The sequence below is a fragment of the Fusarium subglutinans genome, assembly GCF_013396075.1.
Source record: "Fusarium subglutinans strain NRRL 66333 chromosome Unknown NRRL66333_c0000010, whole genome shotgun sequence".
In the NCBI taxonomy this organism is placed as follows: domain Eukaryota; kingdom Fungi; phylum Ascomycota; class Sordariomycetes; order Hypocreales; family Nectriaceae; genus Fusarium; species Fusarium subglutinans.
Window position 1 is genome coordinate 48,251 of NW_023502073.1, and position 20,670 is coordinate 68,920.

The window sequence follows — 20,670 nt, forward strand, 5'->3', positions numbered from 1 at the left end:
CTTCGCCAATGACCAAGTTGACCAACCACTCAAATCTGTTTACTGTCAAGGGCAGCTAAAACCCATGTTTTTGCATCATAGTATCCAGATCCAAGACGATCATTTGGTCAAGCAGTCCACCGCATAAGCACAACAGATTGTAACCAGAGAAAACACCAACACACACTACGCATCATGTCCATCATCAGCTGTGTTTCGCTTCGCTGCTAATGTTAGGCCAAGCTTCGATCACACGGCGTCCCCACACAAGACAAGGTCCTCGTCTGGTGTCTGTGTGACTTGTCCCAGGACGAACAAGGGAGCTGATTCGAGGGCTGACCCATGCAAGCCGGCCTCTCACCAAGAGTCCGGCACCGGCTCAGCCACTAGCAACTCGTCATTGAATATATCAGACTTTCAGGGACCTTATTATTTGGCCGGCACTGCAGAATGCAGAATGGCAATGCGCACACAGACCAAAATACACAAGGATCTACAGTCTCGACTTCTGTACTGCAACATCGCGAACTCCTGCATATCAAGGGAGGTGGCATTCTTGGAGTCGGTTTGTATGTGGCGCAACAATTCTGGATCGCTGGGCAGACGCGCATATGCGTGTCCTAGCACCGTTTGTTGATTGCTTCACTGACTTGCCTCCTCGAATTCCAGAGGCTTACGTCGAATGCATGGTCATCACGAGCCACGCCACTCTTTTCACCCGTCAACCTTGAAGCTTATAGCCATGCTATCAGTAACCTACATAGTCTGTGGCCCAACTAACCAAATCCGCAAATGGTCCAGCAGTTGGGCTAGCTGAATGTCCTTTTTGAGTAGCAGTTGATAAGCGAAGCCCAATATGTTTTTTTGTGAACTGACTCGACAGGACATGTGAGAGCTGATAGTCAGACTCACCAGCCATGTCTCAAACATTCATATTCGTACCTTGGCTCGTGACATTTGCACTGACCCTTCAGGGTCCTTGCAGATTCCGACTGGTCAGAAATTGGGACTCAACCTCTCAGATGTCCGTGAACTCTGCAGAGTCCTGAGAGACTGCCACGACAGCATGGTTAATACCACTTGGAGCAGCATCTTGATGGTGTTTGATGAACCCCTGGGACAAGCCTAACTACGGCCACATCTATACGGCCCCTGCTTATCACCTCATTCCTTCGAACCATATCATATAGTCCTGTTCATTGATCAAGCGGTCTATCATATGACCAGCCGTATTTTGTCACAATCGGCGCTTATATCGGATATAGATTTTTATCTCACACTTTTGGTGACACTTACTCGCTTCTGGTTCTCTTTAAACCAACTCTTATGGCGGGGTTCATCGTGTTGAGCTATGTTCTGTTGTGCTCAGGCGGATCCTTGCAGACTATGATGAACTTTCATTGTCAACATAGAGAACAGATGAGTGCTCGACCGCTTCATTAAACCACGGACTCTTGATATTATAATTCCCATGCATTGAGTCCAAAGATAGTAGTAAAAGAGATAAAATGTTGTTATTCAACTTGTTATGTAGAAGAACGGTCTTCAGACGCCATTAAATTATATTGGTAACTAAATCCGCTTCTATTTTAATACCGTTTGGATTTTACCTAGCTCAACGATAAACCTCCCTCCTCGCATCATCTGCGTAAACAATCTCTTGCGTTGCCCCTCGCGGCCTCTCAATGAAAGCTATCTCCTCCCCACCTCTCATCGGTTGATTGTAGTACCGCTCCACCGGCCGCGTGCTGTGCTCCTGTCTCACAACGCCTGGTTCTGCAGCAATGGCACCGTATTCCCGCGCGTAAGGCTGTACAGCCTCACGGCGGCTCTCAGGGTGGACGCTTGTGGCATATTGACGCACAGGTGGCTCGGGTCGCACGCTCTGCACACGGCCGTAGTCCCGGGCGACCTCATACCGAACAGGCTCTGCTGGTCGCACGCTGGTCGGCCTTGCAATATAATCTCTCGTCCCGTCTTCTATACGTCTTCGTTCTGGAGGTGCCATCACCTCAACGAATTCCCCTGAGGGACCTATTGGCCGTGTTGAATGCTCGCGTGGCCTATGGTCCCTGTAATCCTGCGAAACGTACTCAGGTTGTGTGACGACCCGCCTAGGCATATACGATGGCGAACGTCTCCTGTAGACTGCCCCGCCTTCTTCATACGCCTCCATCGCCTGGGGCCTCCGAACCGGAGTTCGTTCATAAAAGATCTCGGGCTCGCCGGATCGAGCGGGAGGAACTGCGGAGTGCCGGATGATCGTCGAACGTGGTGGCTCAATATACTCACGTCCATAAGCATCTACGATAATTCGAGTTGGCGGCGGCCTTTGCGGTGCCATGAACACATCGCCTTCTGGTCTCAAGCCTGTAGGTGATGCTTCATGTGCTCCAGCATAGGGCCACGATGGGCGCGGATAACCGTCGTTAGGTCGAACTTGGGAGCTTACTGTTCCCCCCATCGACAGCCTCTGGTGAGGAGGGGGAGCATGTGGGGCCTGTTCAATGGGATACGGTCCACCAGGAACGTATCGATCATCGGCATATTCTCTCCTATAGACAGCAGTTCCAGGAACAGTGGTGCTCGCTGCACGTTGTGATGAAAAGCCTACTGTGTCATAGCCTATCGGCACTCGATCATCTCGCTCTTGACGATTATGCACAGGCACAGGTTCTGGGGGATAGAGGCCCGGGCGAGGCTCGTAACGGACTTCCTCGTAGACAGGTTCATCTGGCTGTTGCTGAGCGTACCTTTGACGTTTATTGGGACGAATATAGGAAGGGGCATTCATAGGGGAGGGAGATCTAGGTTCAGCCTTGATATAAGGCATTGGTTCAGTCTCGGGCGCTTGCCTGTCAGCCTTTCTCTTCTTCTTCTTTGCTTTCCGCCTATCCGATGCACCGCCTTGAGGCGAGCTTTCTGGACTAGTGATAGCGACTGGCTCATTCCTAAGAGCAGCAACTTGAGCGGGAGTACCAGTGGACGAAGTCGACGTCGCTTCGGCAGCCCGAGGTCGTGGCCTAGTATTCATTAATGGCGAAGCCTGCGCATTCTGAAGCGATCTCTCATGTGGTCTGATCAGAGGAGAAGGGGGACGGCTGTCAATATAGTGTTCACGAGGAGGCTGTCGAGAGGCTGATCCGTAATCAAGTCTACGCCTATCGCTCTCCCCATTACTAGGACTTTGTCTGGCACTTCTATCCTGCCTAGGTGCCGTCTTGTCTGCATTATAAGTAGCAAGGCCAGGGACATGGACAGGCCGTGAAGTACTGTTAACGCTCGACGAACCGACAAAAGGGTCTGGATTTGTGTAGGCTTCTTGAGGTCTAGTGTGTCTCGGTGCGTAGGGCCCCGGAGGGACTTGCTCAAAACCAGTCGGAGGTTGTTGCGGAATGGGAGCGTTTTGGCTATTTATCTTTGGCTGTGATTCCGCGACGGGTACTTGTGCCTCTTCGGACTCGTTACGGACTCGGGAAGTTAAAACGGAGGATGGAGTGTTGTGCTGCGACGAGTAGAAAGTGTTGTCATCGAAGGAATCACTTGCATTGTCAATGTTAGTAGCATCAGCAGCAGTAGTGTCGGGACCAGCATTGCTTTCCACAAGCGTCAAGGCTTTCGTCAAGACCTCGTTAAGATCGAATTCGATGACAGGCTCCCCTTGCGCCACGCTCTTAGCAGTTACTCGTCTCTGATCAACTTCGTCTCTCAGAGCACGTTCGAGCCTCTGTCTCTGCAGTTTCAACTCTGCTTTGACCAAGTCCTCAGATTTCTCTAGGAAGATGGGGTTGATCTCAGTAGATCCTGTTCCATATGGTCTGCTGTTGCTGGTAGCAGACACATCTGCTTCTGCTTGCTTTTCGTTCGCGATGGTTTGCCGTTGAGCGTCTGTCTGATGACTCGGCGATCCATCTTGCGTGGAAATATCTATCGGATGGATGGAAGTTTGTGTGGAAGGGATAAAGTTAGAGGGGACCTTGATAGTCGGATGTTTACCAGAGAGAACAGTCGTAGAGAAGCGTACAATCTTCTCATACTGCTCGATCTGATGACGCTGCTTCTCAGCAAGACCAGCAAGCTCATCCCTACTAGCAAGAGGCCCCTGAACAGCAATCTCTTGTGCCATGATGGCGGCGAGTGAAATGTACACGTCGCGTCACCAGGTGACACCCGATTAAAATAGAAAAAAGGGAGCAAGCAAGCAAGCAAGCAATAGAACCAACTCCAAGCAAATTAGCTCAACAAAAGTGTTGGGTAATAAGCCCGACGGACAACGCCACTCTTGACGCGATATGACGCGGACCAAAGAGAACTACTGATCAAAATGTAAATGCGCTGTTTTGGCTGTTGTTCAAGAAATGGAAGCTTTGATGTTGGAGGTCTGTGCAATTAATGGAGTGGTTTTTAGGGATAGCCACTGGCGCCTCAGGTCGACTCGGGTGGACGCGAAAGGCAAACAATTTAGGCGGTGTACGCGGCAGAATTCTTTCACGACAGGGTCTTCCAAAAGTTATTATGAGAGTAGTAACATGAGACGAGATTGAATTTTCAATTATTGAAATATATTTTGTATTTCCTCTGTAGCTAGGCAACTGATCATCTGGAATCATTTCGTTAAATTTGTTACAACTCTGACTTGGGCGGCATTGGTTGATAGGTAGGTAGTCATGTGCTAGTGTCATAGCTCTTACACGGACTGGCCTTTTGAGCCTCAATATCGAGAACACGACACTTGTGGTCATACAAATTCGATCCTTGAAGAGACCAAAGACTAATATTCAAGCTTTCAGTAAGTTAGACTGGTTTAAAGCCCCTGTATTTATCGCATTATCCTGTAATTTAGTATCCGAACCCTGAGGCTCGTGATGAACTCCCTGTACCTAAGCATGGATCATTTACAGAGTCAACGACCACAATTACGTGTGGCTCGACAGTCTCCTGTAAGCCCATGAAGCTTCATGTCATGATAAACTTAAAGCTCAAGTCCTATGATCTATTCACACGTGTTTTAAAATGGAGATTCAATCAAACAAAGGGCTTGTCTTCCATGAAAGTCCTCGAATGTTTGCTCAACAACAACTCATATGCTTCCAAAAGCAACTAGTGACAGAATGACAGTCCCGCGATCGGAGACCGGAAGACGATCCGCGCTGAACTTTGCTCACTCATTATTCAGCCACACCGCAAGAGTCATTGGGTGAAACGTAGCGCATCGACGGACGGATACCGACGATGTCCTACGGCGGATACTGCAGAGTTGATCCAAGGAAGCGATTGATTACTAGCCTTGCGTTTTTGGCCCAGATCGCCATTCCCTATAAAATTCTATTTAAACCGTCTCTCTCCTCCTCATAGCCATTAAATGTACCAATTACGACCACGTGTTACCGCAGTATCATCATTGAAGCGCTTCTCAAAACCTTTAGTTGCCTCATCTTTATTGCTCAACTCGAATCTCACATCTCGCTATCCTCGCTTTACCACCAACAACAACCCCAACCTCCATATTCAGACCCGTGCCAAATTCACTATGGGCAGTACTCAGGACATGAACTCGGGAAAGCCGGTCCTATTCTTGTTAGTGTTTTTAATATCCACCTCCCATATGCTTGAGCTAACTTTGTTGCAGCGATATTGACAACTGTCTCTATCCGAGGAGTAAGCTTACACTTGAATTAGTGTTTATGACTACTTAAGACTAACAGTGAATAAAGGCACAAAAGTCCATGACATAATGGCTAAACTCATTGATGAGTACTTCTCCAAACACTTGGAGATCCCATGGGATGAGGCTGTGAAACTGCACAAAGAGTATTACACCAACTATGGCCTCGCTATTGAGGGGTTGGTGCGCCATCACCAAATCGATCCCCTGGATTACAACGCCAAAGTGGACGATGCTTTACCCCTCGAAGAGATCATCAAGCCCAACCCTGAGCTACGCGAGCTCCTAGAGGACATCGACAAGTCCAAGGTTACTCTGTGGCTTTTCACCAACGCCTATGTGAACCATGGGAAGAAGGTTGTCCGCCTCCTGGGCATCGAGCATATTTTCGATGGTCTCACATACTGCAACTATGCGGAACAACCGTTACTCTGCAAGCCGGACCCCCGCATGTACGAGAAGGCCATGCGCGAAGCAGGCGTCGAGCGTGTAGAGGATTGTTACTTTGTTGGTGAGTTCCCCCACGCTGTTACTCATACCTCCATCTAACCCCTTCTAGATGATTCTGCCTTGAACTGCACAGAAGCCAAGAAATTTGGTTGGACCGCAGCTCATCTCGTTGAGGAGGGAGTGCCAGCTCCCAAGACCCCTGTTTCGCAATACCAAATCCAGCATCTGCGAGAGCTACGGAATGTCTACCCACAGTTCTTCAAATCTACTTCAAACAAGGCATAGATGATGGCATTTGAAGTTGGTCACGGATTAAAGGAGATTATATGGTATATGGTAGAGTTTTTAGACGGTGGCGTTCAAGGCGCTCACTCGGCTGAGATACCTTTGTATTATGGGGGTTCAACATAAATAATAAAATGCTCCTTTGCACGGGCTGCCAGCCTTCCATTTGGTTATTCGTACCCTTAACTCCGCGCTGCGAATCAATAAGCGTCTCAAAAACAGACTGAACCCGTAATTATGGCCGTCGTATGCTGCGAATAACACTGTCAAGCTCAGACAAAATCTGGTCTTTCTCCTTGATTGCTTCTTGGCGCTGGGCTTCAGCGACCTTCAAATCCTCTTCCAGCTCTTTGATGTACCTCTCCTGATCCATCTCACTGTTGTCTAAGCCAGGTAGACATGAGATGAGGACCTCGATTTGTTGCTCTTTGACAATGAGATCCTGTGACAACTCTACCATACCAGCTCGAAACTCATCTGGAGGAAGCGAATCAACTGAGAAAGTTAGCATGCTTCGCTTCAAAGAGATCATAAATTTTGGGCATGCCTTCTTTTGGAGCATCTTTCACTTCACGAACTTTGTCATTAGGACCAAGTGTTTCAAGGTCATGTCGCTTGTTGACATAGTGAAGGCATGCAACGAACTGTGTGGCCAGCTGTATAATTCATTAGCAGAATAATATTATGAGATGTAATATGGACGTACCTGATCTACAGCATCTTGCAGCTGTGTTAATCGATCACTCATGATGTTGCCTGTAAGTTCTTAACAAAGCAATTCTGATGAATTACAGCTTCAAGGCTCAATCTCACACTGACTTGGTTGTCACGTGGAGATCTGCCGGAGGTCGGGGAATCAACAATCCGCCCCGGAAATTCTGGAGCTCAGTGATGGAAGGAAGTGAACACCGTTGTCTCTGGGCGAGCTATGACATGATTGGCACGGCATGGTCCAAGTGGCAGCAACACCAGGTACACTCTTTCTTAAACCTGTCAAGTCCACATCTCTTACTTCGCCTTCGTGCGCTTCTGTCTCTCTCATCCAATTCTTTAGCCCGATAGACTTCTTCTCTACACTCTTTTTCACATTGACTTTTGCAGTAAACCATGTCTGAGCAACCTCCTCAGCCAGGCCCCCAGCCTGGGCAAATTCCCATGCCGCAACCTGGGCAGCGACCTACACCCGAGCAGATCCAGGCAATGCAGCGCCAACTCGCCATCGATGCTGAGAAGAACGGCATGACTGTCCCTGAATTTATTGAGCATATCAAGAGACAAGCGCAAGAGCAAATGAGAATGCGCGCACAACAGCAACAGCAAGGTCATGATCACGACCACGACCACAACGGCCATTCTCATGATCACGGTCAACCTCCCCAGCAGGGTCGCGCTCAGCCTATCACGCCAGGACCCCCCAACCCCAAGGCTATTGCTCTTGCCTCGTTCCTCCGAGGCCAGGATCTCAAGCCCAGAACTGTGATTTTGAATGGCGAGCGAAAAGACATGTTTCGAGGTAGGCCACATGGCACCAATCTCTTCCAAATCAGAAGCTGACTCAACCTAGTCAAGCGAGCCCTCCGAGCTCTCCAGTCCCCCGCATATGAGAAAGCCCGCAAGAAGAACCCTCTTCTCCCCGAAATCACCGACAGAGCTTCTCTCGAGAACACATTCAAGTTGTTGCCCCTAAGCATGCTTGCCCTCCGAGTTTCCAAGGTCGAACCACAGGCAGGCCCTAACGGAAAGAAGCCCAAGCGTGTCAAGGGACAGTGGACTGTCAAGATTGAGCAGCAACAAGAGGCAAAGGAAGATATGTACTACTGCTGGCTGTGGGAAGGCAGCCAGCTCAAGCGCAAGATCTACGCCGGTCTTGCACTCCTTGCTATCTTTGCTATCGTCTTGTACCCTCTGTGGCCTCTGGTGCTGCGCCAGGGTGTCTACTACCTCAGCTGGGGACTCCTTGGTCTGCTCGGACTGTTCTTCTTGATGGCCATCTTCCGAGTTATCCTGTTCTGTATCACCTACTTCACAACACCGCCTGGACTGTGGCTATTCCCCAACTTGTGGGAGGACGTTTCTTTCATGGACAGTTTCAGACCCGTTTGGGCTTGGCACGAGGTCAGTTGATCAGACTACGAGAGAATGAAACAAATCACTAACATACATACAGACTGAGAAGAAGAAGAAGAAAAAGAAGAAGTCTACAGCCCCTGGAACCACCCCCAACCCCGCCTTCGCAGCCGCTACTGGTCAAGTTAACACAAGTGCGACTACAACTGGCACGGATACTCAGGTCAAGACTGGTGGTGTGCAGCAACGGCACTACGAGGCCCCAAGGGTTGAAGAGCTCGATGATGACGAGTAGATGGCATCTAAAAGTGACCTTGGGTGATGGCGTTTTTTTTGGAAGTTGTAACAGTATCGTGGATCTACCGTGTAGTGGAAAGCAATCAAAGCGGTTTCTTTTTTGTACGAGATTTTCCCAAGTTTATACAGGCATGTACAATGTCAATTTTGTCGTGAAATTTTCATACATTGGATGGATATCTAGAAAACAAACCGAAGCACCCCGCCAGCCATAGTCCATGATAAGAACAGCAATATCGAGTCGCCTCGTTTTCCTCCAATGAAGGGAATTTTCTACAGCACTTCCGAATAGTCGATCCCTGTCAATAACAAGAGCTCGACACACTCGACCACTCCATGATAGCTCCTCAGAACTGCAACGTTAGATGTTTCCAAAAGAAGGTACCGCCCTTAAGTTCTCCGTTTGGACTTAGACCATATTTTGGGATCTGGCCAAGCTCGACATAACCAAGCTTTTTATACACCTCTTCTGCTGGGCTTCCGGTTTCTGTGTCGAGAAGCTAAGCAGTTGTTAGTTACCGGGACTTAGATGCCGAAGAGCTAACGTTCGTTAGTATAGTTGCGATGGACATTGAACTTACCAGAATAGTTCGCCCACGCTTGGTCGCTTCAGCTTCGAGAGCAGAAATCAAAGTTCTGGCGCCTCCTCGACCTCGAAAAGCTTTGTGGACGAGCAGCTTTTCAACGACACCGCGGAATGGGCCAGTTTCTGAAGAGGGCATGTTTAACATGACAACGCCCACCACATCGGAGCCATTCGGCCGAGTTCCGGGTTCGCAGTCGTTGAGGAGAATGAATATGAGCCGTTTGCCGTCTGCCACCTCTGCAATTCGCTCTTTCCACCAAGCAAGGAGTTTCTCGTGAGATAGGGGCGGGAGGAATTCTGCGATAGTTCGGTCGTGAGTGATACAGGAGGCATGAATGGCTGCAAGATAGGGTATCAGGTGTCCATGCTGCCCTGGTGAGAAGAGAGCTACTGTTCCTGAAGCTGTCATCTTGAGAATATTTGTTGATTGGACGAGCTTATGTCGAGAGTCTTGAGTTTAAGTGGTTCCAAGAGAGTAAGGTAAGTTGTGTCTCAGTGTACAATGCTTCTTTGTCGTATAAGCATCTGCAGGATTGTAGACCACGTATCCAACCGCAATGGGATACTGAAATTGATCAGTGAAATATCGGTCAACGCTGGTGTAGAAATTCTGTCTGTACAAGATTTATCAGAGACTTGACTTATTAGGCAACTCGATGAGGGGAGATAACTTATGGGTTATCCGATTTAGGAGCTCGAACCCGGTGCAAGCTAACTTAGTAGTAGTGGTAGTAGTAGACTTACTTGAAGAGTTCAAACTTGGGCAGATGCTCAAGTGAATAAATAAGCAGTTGAAAGCCAGAAAATGTGAGAATTGCAAGATGAAGTGTTGAGAAAAAGAGGTCGGGGAATTTCGGCTTAGGGAGTTAAAAAGCCATGGATGTTAGAGAGACCTGAGCATCAAAACGTGACTGATTACCTGCCTTGCCTCTCCTTAGAGGTTAGGTTACTAGGTAGTTACAGTATTTAAGATGAGGTCTCTGCTCTAGGTCTGTCCGTGTGAGTGTGATTCAGTGAACCAGAAAAAAATTCGCCTTCTCCCCTGCAGCCACTTGCAAGCTAAGGTAACGCTGGGCTGGCTGGGCTCGTGGATGCAAGGTTGTTGGGTTACAAGGTGCCCTAGCAAAGATGGAAGTTTTCCAGGTTCCAGTTCCTGAGATGGTCCCCTCCATCAGCCCGTGGAGTTGCCCTGTACATAGTTACCGTCCCGGCGGGTAATTGCAGCGGCCCTGAAGGCACTGGACGGTAAGTGGGCTGTGTGCCCAGTGGATTTTTTAGCGTCCATAGGTACATACAAGTTTGACGGCTCCGCAACCCATCAAGTCAACCCTCCCCTGTCGACTTAGTTAGACAGCCAAGTTGACTCTTTTACACCCTCAGAACGACTCTGGATTGGATTGAATCCTTTCTTTCACTCACTGTCTGCGGGAGCAATCGTGAAGAGGTTGCACGCCACGGTTGCCACAGATTGTCGGAATAAAATGGCGCATATGCAAATCTGGCAGTTGAGAATTGCTTTTGCCTTTTGCCTTTTGCCTTTGCCGATGGCTTCAGAGCTGGTTGAGTTGACCGACCGACCATCAAGGCTGGGTAGGTAACTAACTTAAGAGTTGAGGCCTGAAAGCTAGTGAGTTCATGGATGGGTTGATGAAACGAGACAGGACGGGACGGGACGGATGGAGAACGGGAACTCTTTCATACTGTTGGGTATGTACTGTACTGTCTGTCCACTATATTCCTTGCAACTCCGTGGATAACATCGTGACAAAGTCCACTCTATCAGCTCATCCTTCGGTGTTCAGGCCGGTACCGAGTCATGGAAACCTGTAGCTGATCCAGGACAATCACACTGTTAATCTCGGTTGTCGAAAACAGGCTGAGTGATCCTTATATCAGCGTTGATATCATGATCAGTTGACTGAACTCATGCCAGTTATAGAGTCTGATACAAGGAAGCAAAACAGGCTATCACGGCTATTCATCCTTGGATGAGTTGTTGCAGGCCAAGAGGTTTCATCGGGTTTAAGCAGCAGTTCACACGAGCCTTATACAACTGGACACGCGAGTTCGGTAGATTCTTTTAGTTACTTGTCCCAATGGGTTGCCCTGCATTAGAGTCTTTTACCGGGGTTTGGTTTCGGCAGTTAATAAAGCTGTCAGTTCAGTAGGATGCTGTTTAGCGTGAAATCAGCTTGAATCAGTGTTTGGAGAGACATGAAACGAGAGTGATTGTCACTGTACAAATGGGTTGTGATTCACGTTTGTTTGTTGTGAGTTGTCTAGTTGTGTTAGTAGTTGCTGACTCTCTGAGGGAGTGTCATGTGTAGAACCCTGCAACTCGATGAATGTTCCAATGAGAATACGAAGCTTCCCTATTTGTCTAGAGCAGTCAACCCTGATGATGTACCTATTTACGGCATCTCTCATTCATTGGCTCTCCGCATTCCGTGGCCATCATCGGCGTCATCAGCTCCCCACTTGAGCTTCCAAGCTCAGCTGTCTTCTTACAGTCCGTCAGCTTATCACTGTCGTCGTGTGAGTAAGAAAACAACTCATAATCTTACTTAAAAATCTACTTCTTCTTGGCTACGTTGGTTTATTCTTTGACATATTCTTCGTAAAACTATTTTGAAAGCCTCTATCCATCTTGCGCTTGAGCCTCACCGCCAAGACCTAGGCTCGTTGAGGTATTAGTCCTCATCCTCCTCTTCCGACATGGATTTCCTTAAGAAGGTCGGCGAGCACGTCGAGAGCGTTTTGAACAAGAAAGACGATGATGATAAGCATGATTCTCAATCACAATCTCACAGCGGACAGAGTCAGCAGTCCCATGGACAAGACTACGGCTATAGTCAATCTCAAGGACAGGGCCAGTATGGAAGCCAAGGTTATGGACAATCCCAAAGCCATGGCAGTCAGAGCTACGGAAATCAGGGTTACGGCAACCAAGCTCCTTCTCAAGGCTACGGGCAGTCCCAGGGATATGGACAGTCTCAGGGTCATGGCAACCCGAGCTATGGAGACTCCGGCTACGGTAACCAAGGTCCTCCTCAGAGCTATGGGCAATCTCAGGGTTATGGGCAGTCTCAAAGCTACGGACAGTCCCAAGGATACGGTAATCAAGGCTACAGCAACCAGGGGCAGGGAAGTCAGGGCCACGGAAGCCAAGGCTATGGTTCTCAAGGCCCATCTCAAGGAGGCTATGACCAACCACCAAGCGGTGGTCGTCCACAAGGAGGAAAGCAACCTCACGGCGATGACCCCGCTCATGATTCTGCTGCCCAATATCTTCAAAGACAGCAGGCAGTGAACCGATATCATTCATTTGCCTCCGAGTCGAAGGGCAACGTCAAGTGGTACGTCGATGGTGCTTCATACTTCTGGGCAGTCTCCCAGGCCCTTGAGCGTAAGTCACAGTAACCCATAGTTTTTCTTGGATAAATGTCTGACATATCCATTTTTAGAGGCGCAGGAAAGTATTTACATTCTCGATTGGTGGCTGAGCCCTGAGTTGTATCTTCGCCGCCCCCCTGCTAAGAACGAACAATACCGTCTGGATCGAATGCTCCAGCAGGCCGCACAGCGCGGTGTCCAGGTTTACATCATTGTGTATAAGGAGGTCGAAGCAGCTTTAACTCTCAATAGCAGCCATACGAGAACTGCTCTTGAGGCACTGCACAAGAATATCCATGTCTTCCGACATCCTGACCACTTGCCCACGGGTTACGACCTGCAGAGGGAATTGGGCAAGTCTATCAAAGCTTTGACCAACTTTGATCTTGCCAAAGCATCCGGAGATGCTATCAAGGCTGTCTACGGTACTGCTGATGGTGTTGTGCTGTACTGGGCGCACCACGAGAAGCTCCTCGTCATTGACAATGGCAAGATTGGGTTTATGGGAGGACTTGATATGTGTATGGACTTGCCTGTCTCACTTGGAAGAAGAAATGCTAACTCTCGTGACTCAAGGCTTTGGAAGATGGGATACAAACAGTAAGTTCATGTATATTATTAGGGGAAGTTGTCACTCACCGTCTCAACTAGGTCATCCCATCGCCGACGCTCATCCCGGTAACCTGGATGCCATTGTTTTCCCAGGGCAAGACTACAACAATGCTAGGTATGTCTTATTATTGAAATCAAGTCAAGATTCATGCTAACAAGATTCCGCAGAGTCTACGACTTCGCTGATGTTAAGGATTGGGATCAAAACAAGCGTAAGTCATTCCTCTAATGGGGGTGTTTCTCAAGGAGACCGTAACTGATGACTCTAGTCGACCGAACCAAGAGCTCGAGAATGGGTTGGTCAGATGTTGCTCTGAGCATGAACGGACCTATTACTCGTGACATGGTCGATCACTTTATCGACCGATGGTAAGCTATCACAGCCTTTAATTCGTCTATATGGTCTCTTACTATACATAGGAATTTTATCTTTAAAGATAAATATAAGGAGAAGAATCCTGGCAAGTATCACAAACTCCAGTTGCCCCCACGAGACACCTCCGGTTCTGGAGATAGACGATCTAGAGGCGAGGATGATTACTTGGGTGGGTTAACACAGCAGTTTAGCCGTGGCATGGATAGACTGAGGTCGTTCGGGGAACATAATGACCCTCATCGCGACCGTGGGCATAGATCTGAAGGCCGTGGTGACATGCCTCATATCCAGATGATTCGAAGGTGTGTTAACTTGCCTCTACCCTATCTTACGGGTTCTACATGTATCAAGGTTACTCACATGGCACAGCTGCGCTGAGTGGTCATCTGGCCACCCTCTTGAGCGTTCGATCCAGAACGCATACATCGACGCCATCAAGAACTCTAGGTTCTACGTTTACATTGAGAACCAAGTAAGTATAGTTCTAGCTTCCTTTAGTCTTACAAGCATGTACTAACGAATCAGTTCTTCATCACTGCTACCGATGATAAGCAACGAGTTGTTAAGAACAAGATCGGTGCTGCATTGGTAGAACGAATTATCCGTGCTGACCATGAAGGAACACCTTTCCATGTCTGGGTTCTGATGCCAGCCGTCCCGGCCTTTGCAGGGGACTTACAGGACGAGGGAGCTCTGGGAACCAGAGCCATCATGGAGTTTCAATATGACTCGATCTCACGTGGTGGGTATAGTATCATCGAGAAGCTTCAGAAGGCAGGCATCCGAGATACATCCAGATACATCGGATTTTATAACCTCCGAAATTTCGATCGAATCAATACCTCCAAGACAATGGCCGATGCCGAAGCCCGAACTGGTGTGTCATACGAAGAGGCTCGAAAGGAGAGAGACCGAGAGTTGGGCGGTTACCCAGATGAGGGATCTGGAAGGGCAGCACGTGAACAGTACCAACAGAGTCGAGGCGACTTTTCAGGCTCACGAGGAGGTGATATCTATGAAAGCCGAGGTTACCAGGACCGATCTCAGAAAGATGATTACCGACAGGAGTCTCAGAGGGGCTACAACTCTCGACCAGACAGCAGACGCCAGGACGATGACTACCGTGGAGGTCACTCTGGGTCCAAATACAGGCGCGATAGCGACAGTGACGATGACCGCCGAGGTGGTAGACGACGTGACAGCGATAGTGACGATGACCGTCGAGGCGACAAGTACGGACGTCAGCCCGCCCGAGATCCTTATGCCCATCCTGGAGCTGATCCTCGGTTTCAGTCTAGACCCCAAGGATACTCTCAACAGGGATATGGACGTGATGACGACTATCGTGGCTCCTCACAGCAAAGTTACGGCGGTCGGGGCGACTACGGGGAGCGGCCAGATGCAGGATATGGCCGACCCGAGCGCAATCCCTATGAGCATCCTCAAGCCGACCCACGTTACAGTGGGAGACCGGATTCTGATAGTTACGGCTCCCGCCGCGACGATCGCCCACAGTACGGTGAACACTCAAGCTCTTCCCGATATGATGACCGGCCACAGAGACAAGAGCAAGGAGGCTACTCCCAGGGGGGTCACTCCCAAGGAGGTGGTACAGATTCGTACCAGAGATACCAACAGGGGGCTAGCAAAGTTGGCGACAACACTCTTGACACTATCAGCTCCTGCTACATGGACAAAGGACCTAGAGTCACTGATCTACGCTGGGATGGCAACCCTGAAGACGAAATTAACGCTTTCGTCTCTGAGGAGTTGTACATCCACAGCAAGCTTCTCATCGTCGATGACCAGCTTGTTATTTGCGGCTCAGCCAACTTGAACGACCGCTCACAACTCGGCGACCACGATTCTGAGATCGCAGTTGTCATCGAAGACCCTACACCTGTAGAGTCATACATGAACGGGCGCCCCTACACGGCCTCCCGCTTCGCTGCTTCTCTACGCCGCTTCCTCTTCCGCAAGCATCTCGGCCTCGTTCCTGATCAGCGCTGGGATCAACCCAACCGAAACTGGACACCCGTCGACCGAGACCCCAACGATTACGACTGGGGTTCTCCAGCCGATCATCTCGTCGTCGATCCGCTCAGCCCAGATTTCCAACGTCTCTGGACCAGCACTGCTCGTGTCAACACAGAGACATTTGATCGGGCATTCCACCCTGTTCCCACAAACAGAGTTAGAACCTGGAAGGAGTACGACACTTTCTTCTCTCAATACTTTATCATCCCTGGTAAGAAGGACCAGGATGTCAAGGCGGAGCTTAAGAAGGGCAAGGTTGAGTATGGTCACATTGTGAAATCTGAGTTCCCAGGTGGTGTGAGGGAGGTCAGGGAGTGGTTGTCACGAATCCGTGGCACACTCGTTGAGATGCCTCTTGATTTCTTGGTTGATGCTGGAGATATCGCTAAGGAAGGTCTGACCTTGAATAATCTCACAAATGAGTTGTACACTTGATCGAGGCTATGGTAGGAGTATTTGGACAGAAAGGAGGTAAACGCTTGGTACCAGTTCTTTATATGTTGCTTCGTTCGTAGGTCATTATTAGGCATGGATCAAGCTTGAGAGATATGAAATATCAATGTGATCGTTCTTGGCACACGTGAAGAGCTTCCCGTGTTGGGCATGCATCCCATTCTTTTTTGTAGCAATCCAAGCTTGACTGCCGTGGTCAGGTCATCACCTGCGACACCCAGTACATCGGCGAGATGTTTATGAATTGGATCATATGGAAGATCGGAACGAACAGCAGCAGCCAGGACGAACCACTTTCCTAGCTCTGATTTGGTGTATTTGAGCTTCTTGGCTGGCCTGTTGGGATACGTGCCATGGTGTTTTCCCCTGAAGCTTTGCTTGGTGGCTTGTATGAGAGATAAGGCGTCTGCTGCCTAAGTGATTGGCAAGATTAACAAACTCCTGCATGACTGGCGAGCCGTTGCCCTGACCATATAGTTTACGCCAGCCATTGAGAGTCTCATTGTCCATTGTCCATTGCGCGATAACGCGGCAACTATTCATGGTCCCCAGCTCATCCTCAGGAAGCAACAAAATGCTAAACCTACCTATATTGGATACCAAAAACTAAAATTAACAAAAGATATTCTCAAGCTTAGGCCGAATTTACCTAAGTTTTCTTAACTAGGTCTCGATTAGTTACCGTGACAATTGGTTCGCATCAATCGTTCGAAATTTGCCGATATAATCCTTCATCAGGCGAGCGTTTTCGCGCTGTTCACTCAAGAACCATTGATTCATATCTCTCATAAATCGATTAGAGAGGAAGATTCTTTCAGAGATCCCTTTGATTCCAAGCGCCAGATCTGGTTGAGTATCTTTGATCTCCAAGGCAATGTCCTCGATGCCATCTGCGAGTTCCTCCGGGGCCGCCAGAGATGACGGATTGGCTAACCTCCTTGATGATCATCAAGTCACATTTGGTGAGCATTCTCATTGTGTACCAAAGGGTCAACTCGTCTCGGAACCTCTCAGGAACTAGAGGGGCAGTTTCTTCGGGAACCGCTGCCTCGATCGCATTGTATAATGATTCCGCTTCGACCCCTCGGGAGGAGGAGTTGTTCTAACCACTCCCCATGTTCTCTGTGGAAGTTATTGGATGTGTACCTGAATAGGACGTAGTAGCGGCTGTCTCATTGCGGACGCGAGGCTCCAGCTTTGTTGGCAAGTTTGGGAGAAGCATATATGCTGCTGGATTACGCTCTCGACTTGTGATCGTCGTCAGACCGTCAATAGCTGGTATAAACTATATATGACTCAACAAGAGAAAAGAGTCAAAACAAGGGGTCACTGCATCAGCACGTTTCAAGGACATAGGCACAGGTTGATCAAAGGTAGGACGGACCGTGACATATGTACGCAAGCGTGGTATTCCCACATCAGCTCAATCAGTACTATACAGTGACACGCAATCTAAATAAATAGATATCAGACCCAAAACTCCGCAATTTACCAACACATGACCATAGCAAGTTCTGTTGTGAGCCCATTCCAATAACCCCTGTCGATTCACATTGGCAAGTATCAGTCCAGTTTTCTCTACTCCCCTCCCCGCTCAACAGCACTGGTTTCACAGCCTGCAAGTCTAGTCAGACTTGTCGTTACCGTTCTGTCCTAGGAGGCCATCCTTAAGACCAAGGGAGTCGTCCATGCGGAAGAAAGTGCCGCGAGACCGTCTGGTACGGTTGCGGATCCAAGAGTAGAGGCCAAAGCCAACAGCAATGACAAATCCCATTGACAGGAATGGATGGTCGACAAAGTTCATCTTGATGTCGAAGAAGAACTTGGCCAAAGTACCGATAGTGTACTTGGGCGAGATTGGGTTGGGGCCATAGACGATCTTGTCAAGAGTGTCCATGATGGAGGTATGGCTAACCATGATCTGGTTACCAGTAGGGGTAGTGTCCCAGAATTGATGTCGCTGTGGATTTGTCAGTATAGTCAATCGCACAAAGGCATTTAGTAATCTTACATCTTCCTCGTTGATGATGATACGCTCACCATCTCGAACGTCGATGTTGTAGGTTGTGGCAATCCACCTCTGCCAGAATATACCATCAACCCAAGCGAAGCCGACCTCCTTACGACGGGTAGAGTCCATATCAATCTTGATGGCCTTGGCATTACGAAGGGCACGTTGATCATCACGGCTCTGAGCCTCCTCGATTCTCATCTGCTTGGCATCTCGGAGCTTCTTACGCTCAAGCTGGAATTCCTGCACCTGGCGATCAACCCACTCGTTGGCCGCGTTCTTGAGCTCTGAGATGGAAATTTGCAGACGGTCCTCGTCGTTGCGGTTCAGAATCGCAAGCACAACCAGCTTGTGGCTCATGATCTGCTTGGCGTTGATGGCAGTCATCTCAGGGACAAGCGGGAGCCAAGTAGACTTCATCCACGAGACGAGGGAGTCTACATCTCTCATCTCATCAGGGGTGATAGGGGTGTAGTAAGTGGCACGTCCCTCGCGCGAAACCAGAAGTCTGGGCCAAGTTGTGATCTTGAATCGAGTGCAAAGTTCGGTGTCACTTGTCTTGACGATCTTGCCACGGCCAATGAGGTTGAGCGGGAGGGCGTCCAGTGCCTTGAAGTCCTCGGTAGTAGTTGCATGATCATAGAAGTAGACAAACAGGACCTCCTCGGTCTTCTCGAGCTCCTTGAAGCTCTCGGCATCGACATCAATAACGCCACCAGCAACCTCAAGAGCACCCTCGGCGTAGGCAACGAAATCGCCAACTCCACGAAGACCTTTGTATTCAGCCTTTTCGGTGCCTGTGACGAAATAGATGGTAGGGAATGCCTTGACGCCCATCTGTGTGCAAAGCTTGTGATCAGCTTCGCAATTCACCTCGCCAATGTTGAGCTTTCCTTGCATGTTCTTGGCTAACTGCTGCCATGTGGGGGCCATAGCCTTGCAGTGAGAGCACCAAGGCGCATAGAACTTGATAAACCAGGGATCCTTCGAGCTTGTGACCAACTTGTCAAAGTTTTCAGGAGTCAGGGGCACACTTGTGCCCTCCAAATTGTACTTGGGAATGGTATCCTTGGGCTTGGTCTTCTTCAGCATCTGGCCTGTGCTGGGAACCTTCCAATCAGCGCCAAACGTGTTCTTATTTTCGTCCTTAGCAGCAACAGATTCCTCGGGCTTCTTCTCGGTTGATTCGGTCTTGTCAGATTTCTCTGCATCCTTGGGAGATTCGGTAATGTCGTCCAGAGACTTGCCCGCATTTTTACCAGCTGGCTCCTCAACCGGCTTTTCAGCAACGGCGTCGAGGGGCTTCTCGGCGTTAACGGCGGGCTTTTCCACTGGAACCTTAGCATCTCCCTGAGCTCCTTCGACCTTTTTCTCGGCGGCTGGTTCCTCAACCTTGGGCGCAGGGTACACAGTATCACCAGGCTGGGGCAATTCCACGAGTGCAGGACGTCCTGGATGTGTTTTGGAAAGCGCGTTCTCGACCGAGGTAGTCAGCGCTGTCATGTTCTTTATTCCTCGCAGGGTGTCGAACACCTTTCCATCTTCGTAGAGAATCGTCGTCGGGTATGACTGAATGTTGTGGTCCATGCAGAAATCATAGTAGGCAACACAATTCACCGTACCGAATGCGAAATCGTAGTACTTTGTGAAAGTATCGTCGGGGTTTTCGGTCGGGGGCTTCGAGGTGTAGTAGAATTCGTAGAGTGTCTGGAACGTTGGAGCGAATCTCGTGCAGTGCTTACAGTACGGACTGACAACGCATAAGCATATGAATTATACTCTTACCCAGCTCAACATACCTGTAATGCTTGACCATCCAGAACTTATTCTTCTTTGTTTCCTCCTCCCAGTTCGATGGTGTCAGCTCCTTGAATGGCGGTACTGACTTTCCGTTGAAAGTCGTAGGGTCGGTCACTGGGTTCCTCTCCTCTTCAGCCAGAGCTACAGCTGACAGCCCAGCGAGGATCGCAAGCGACGAGAAGCGCATGTTGGGCTAGGGGCGCCAAGGTATTATGCGCAGAGTAACTTTGGCTTATATTGTAGAGACCGCACGTCGCAAACAATCGAAGTATATGTCGAGGCCGTAACCGTATCAGAGAAGCAAGGTCGAACCAGATTAGGCAGTAGAGCGAGCAATTAGCGACTGGCGATCATATGGGGTGAGGCTGAGGAGCTGAAGGTGTGCGATACGGAAAAGATCAAGAAGGAAATGGCCAGAAAAGCAATCACACAGTCACGCTCACCAGGCGCGAAAGGAGATGATGCTGATGAGGGGCAAAAAATGAGAATAGACAAGATAGGAAGAGGATAGATAATAAAGGAGGACAAAAGAGTCGCTATTCAGGAGGCGCATTCGATTCGAGAACACGTTCCGTATGGGAATTCGACGCCACGCCACAGGGATAGTTAGAGGGAGAGGCCCTTGCTTAGCCACTCCACTCTAAATTGGGACGCTTGCC

General features: G+C 49.2%; 7 protein-coding genes across 7 annotated transcripts; 3 read left to right on the plus strand and 4 right to left on the minus strand.

Annotated features, from left to right (window-relative positions):
- Positions 1-1,594: 1,594 nt before the first annotated feature.
- Positions 1,595-4,105, minus strand: FSUBG_1665 (uncharacterized protein; the record flags this gene model as incomplete). The annotated part of the gene is made up of 1 exon (XM_036679356.1): positions 1,595-4,105. The coding sequence occupies one exon, from the start codon at positions 4,103-4,105 to the stop codon at positions 1,595-1,597; it is 2,511 nt and encodes an 836-aa protein (XP_036542804.1).
- Positions 4,106-5,509: 1,404 nt separating this feature from the next.
- FSUBG_1666 (pyrimidine 5'-nucleotidase) lies at positions 5,510-6,379 on the plus strand (the record flags this gene model as incomplete). The annotated part of the gene is made up of 4 exons (XM_036679357.1): positions 5,510-5,556; positions 5,609-5,637; positions 5,685-6,155; positions 6,204-6,379. 4 exons carry the CDS (start codon positions 5,510-5,512, stop codon positions 6,377-6,379), a joined length of 723 nt encoding a protein of 240 aa, XP_036542805.1.
- Positions 6,380-6,614: 235 nt separating this feature from the next.
- Positions 6,615-7,127, minus strand: FSUBG_1667 (mediator-RNA polymerase II transcription subunit 21; the record flags this gene model as incomplete). The annotated part of the gene is made up of 3 exons (XM_036679358.1): positions 6,615-6,896; positions 6,958-7,035; positions 7,086-7,127. 3 exons carry the CDS (start codon positions 7,125-7,127, stop codon positions 6,615-6,617), a joined length of 402 nt encoding a protein of 133 aa, XP_036542806.1.
- A 359-nt stretch (positions 7,128-7,486) lies between these two features.
- FSUBG_1668 (translocation sec62) lies at positions 7,487-8,741 on the plus strand (the record flags this gene model as incomplete). The annotated part of the gene is made up of 3 exons (XM_036679359.1): positions 7,487-7,892; positions 7,944-8,494; positions 8,547-8,741. The coding sequence occupies 3 exons, from the start codon at positions 7,487-7,489 to the stop codon at positions 8,739-8,741; spliced, it is 1,152 nt and encodes a 383-aa protein (XP_036542807.1).
- A 349-nt stretch (positions 8,742-9,090) lies between these two features.
- On the minus strand, positions 9,091-9,738 carry FSUBG_1669 (uncharacterized protein; the record flags this gene model as incomplete). Its single annotated transcript, XM_036679360.1, has 2 exons — positions 9,091-9,243; positions 9,325-9,738. 2 exons carry the CDS (start codon positions 9,736-9,738, stop codon positions 9,091-9,093), a joined length of 567 nt encoding a protein of 188 aa, XP_036542808.1.
- Positions 9,739-12,044: 2,306 nt separating this feature from the next.
- FSUBG_1670 (phospholipase D1) lies at positions 12,045-16,182 on the plus strand (the record flags this gene model as incomplete). Its single annotated transcript, XM_036679362.1, has 9 exons — positions 12,045-12,735; positions 12,794-13,243; positions 13,299-13,322; positions 13,374-13,449; positions 13,503-13,546; positions 13,604-13,703; positions 13,755-14,012; positions 14,080-14,182; positions 14,236-16,182. 9 exons carry the CDS (start codon positions 12,045-12,047, stop codon positions 16,180-16,182), a joined length of 3,693 nt encoding a protein of 1,230 aa, XP_036542809.1.
- Positions 16,183-17,824: 1,642 nt separating this feature from the next.
- On the minus strand, positions 17,825-20,198 carry FSUBG_1671 (thioredoxin domain protein; the record flags this gene model as incomplete). Its single annotated transcript, XM_036679363.1, has 3 exons — positions 17,825-18,160; positions 18,212-19,961; positions 20,011-20,198. 3 exons carry the CDS (start codon positions 20,196-20,198, stop codon positions 17,825-17,827), a joined length of 2,274 nt encoding a protein of 757 aa, XP_036542810.1.
- Positions 20,199-20,670: the final 472 nt, after the last annotated feature.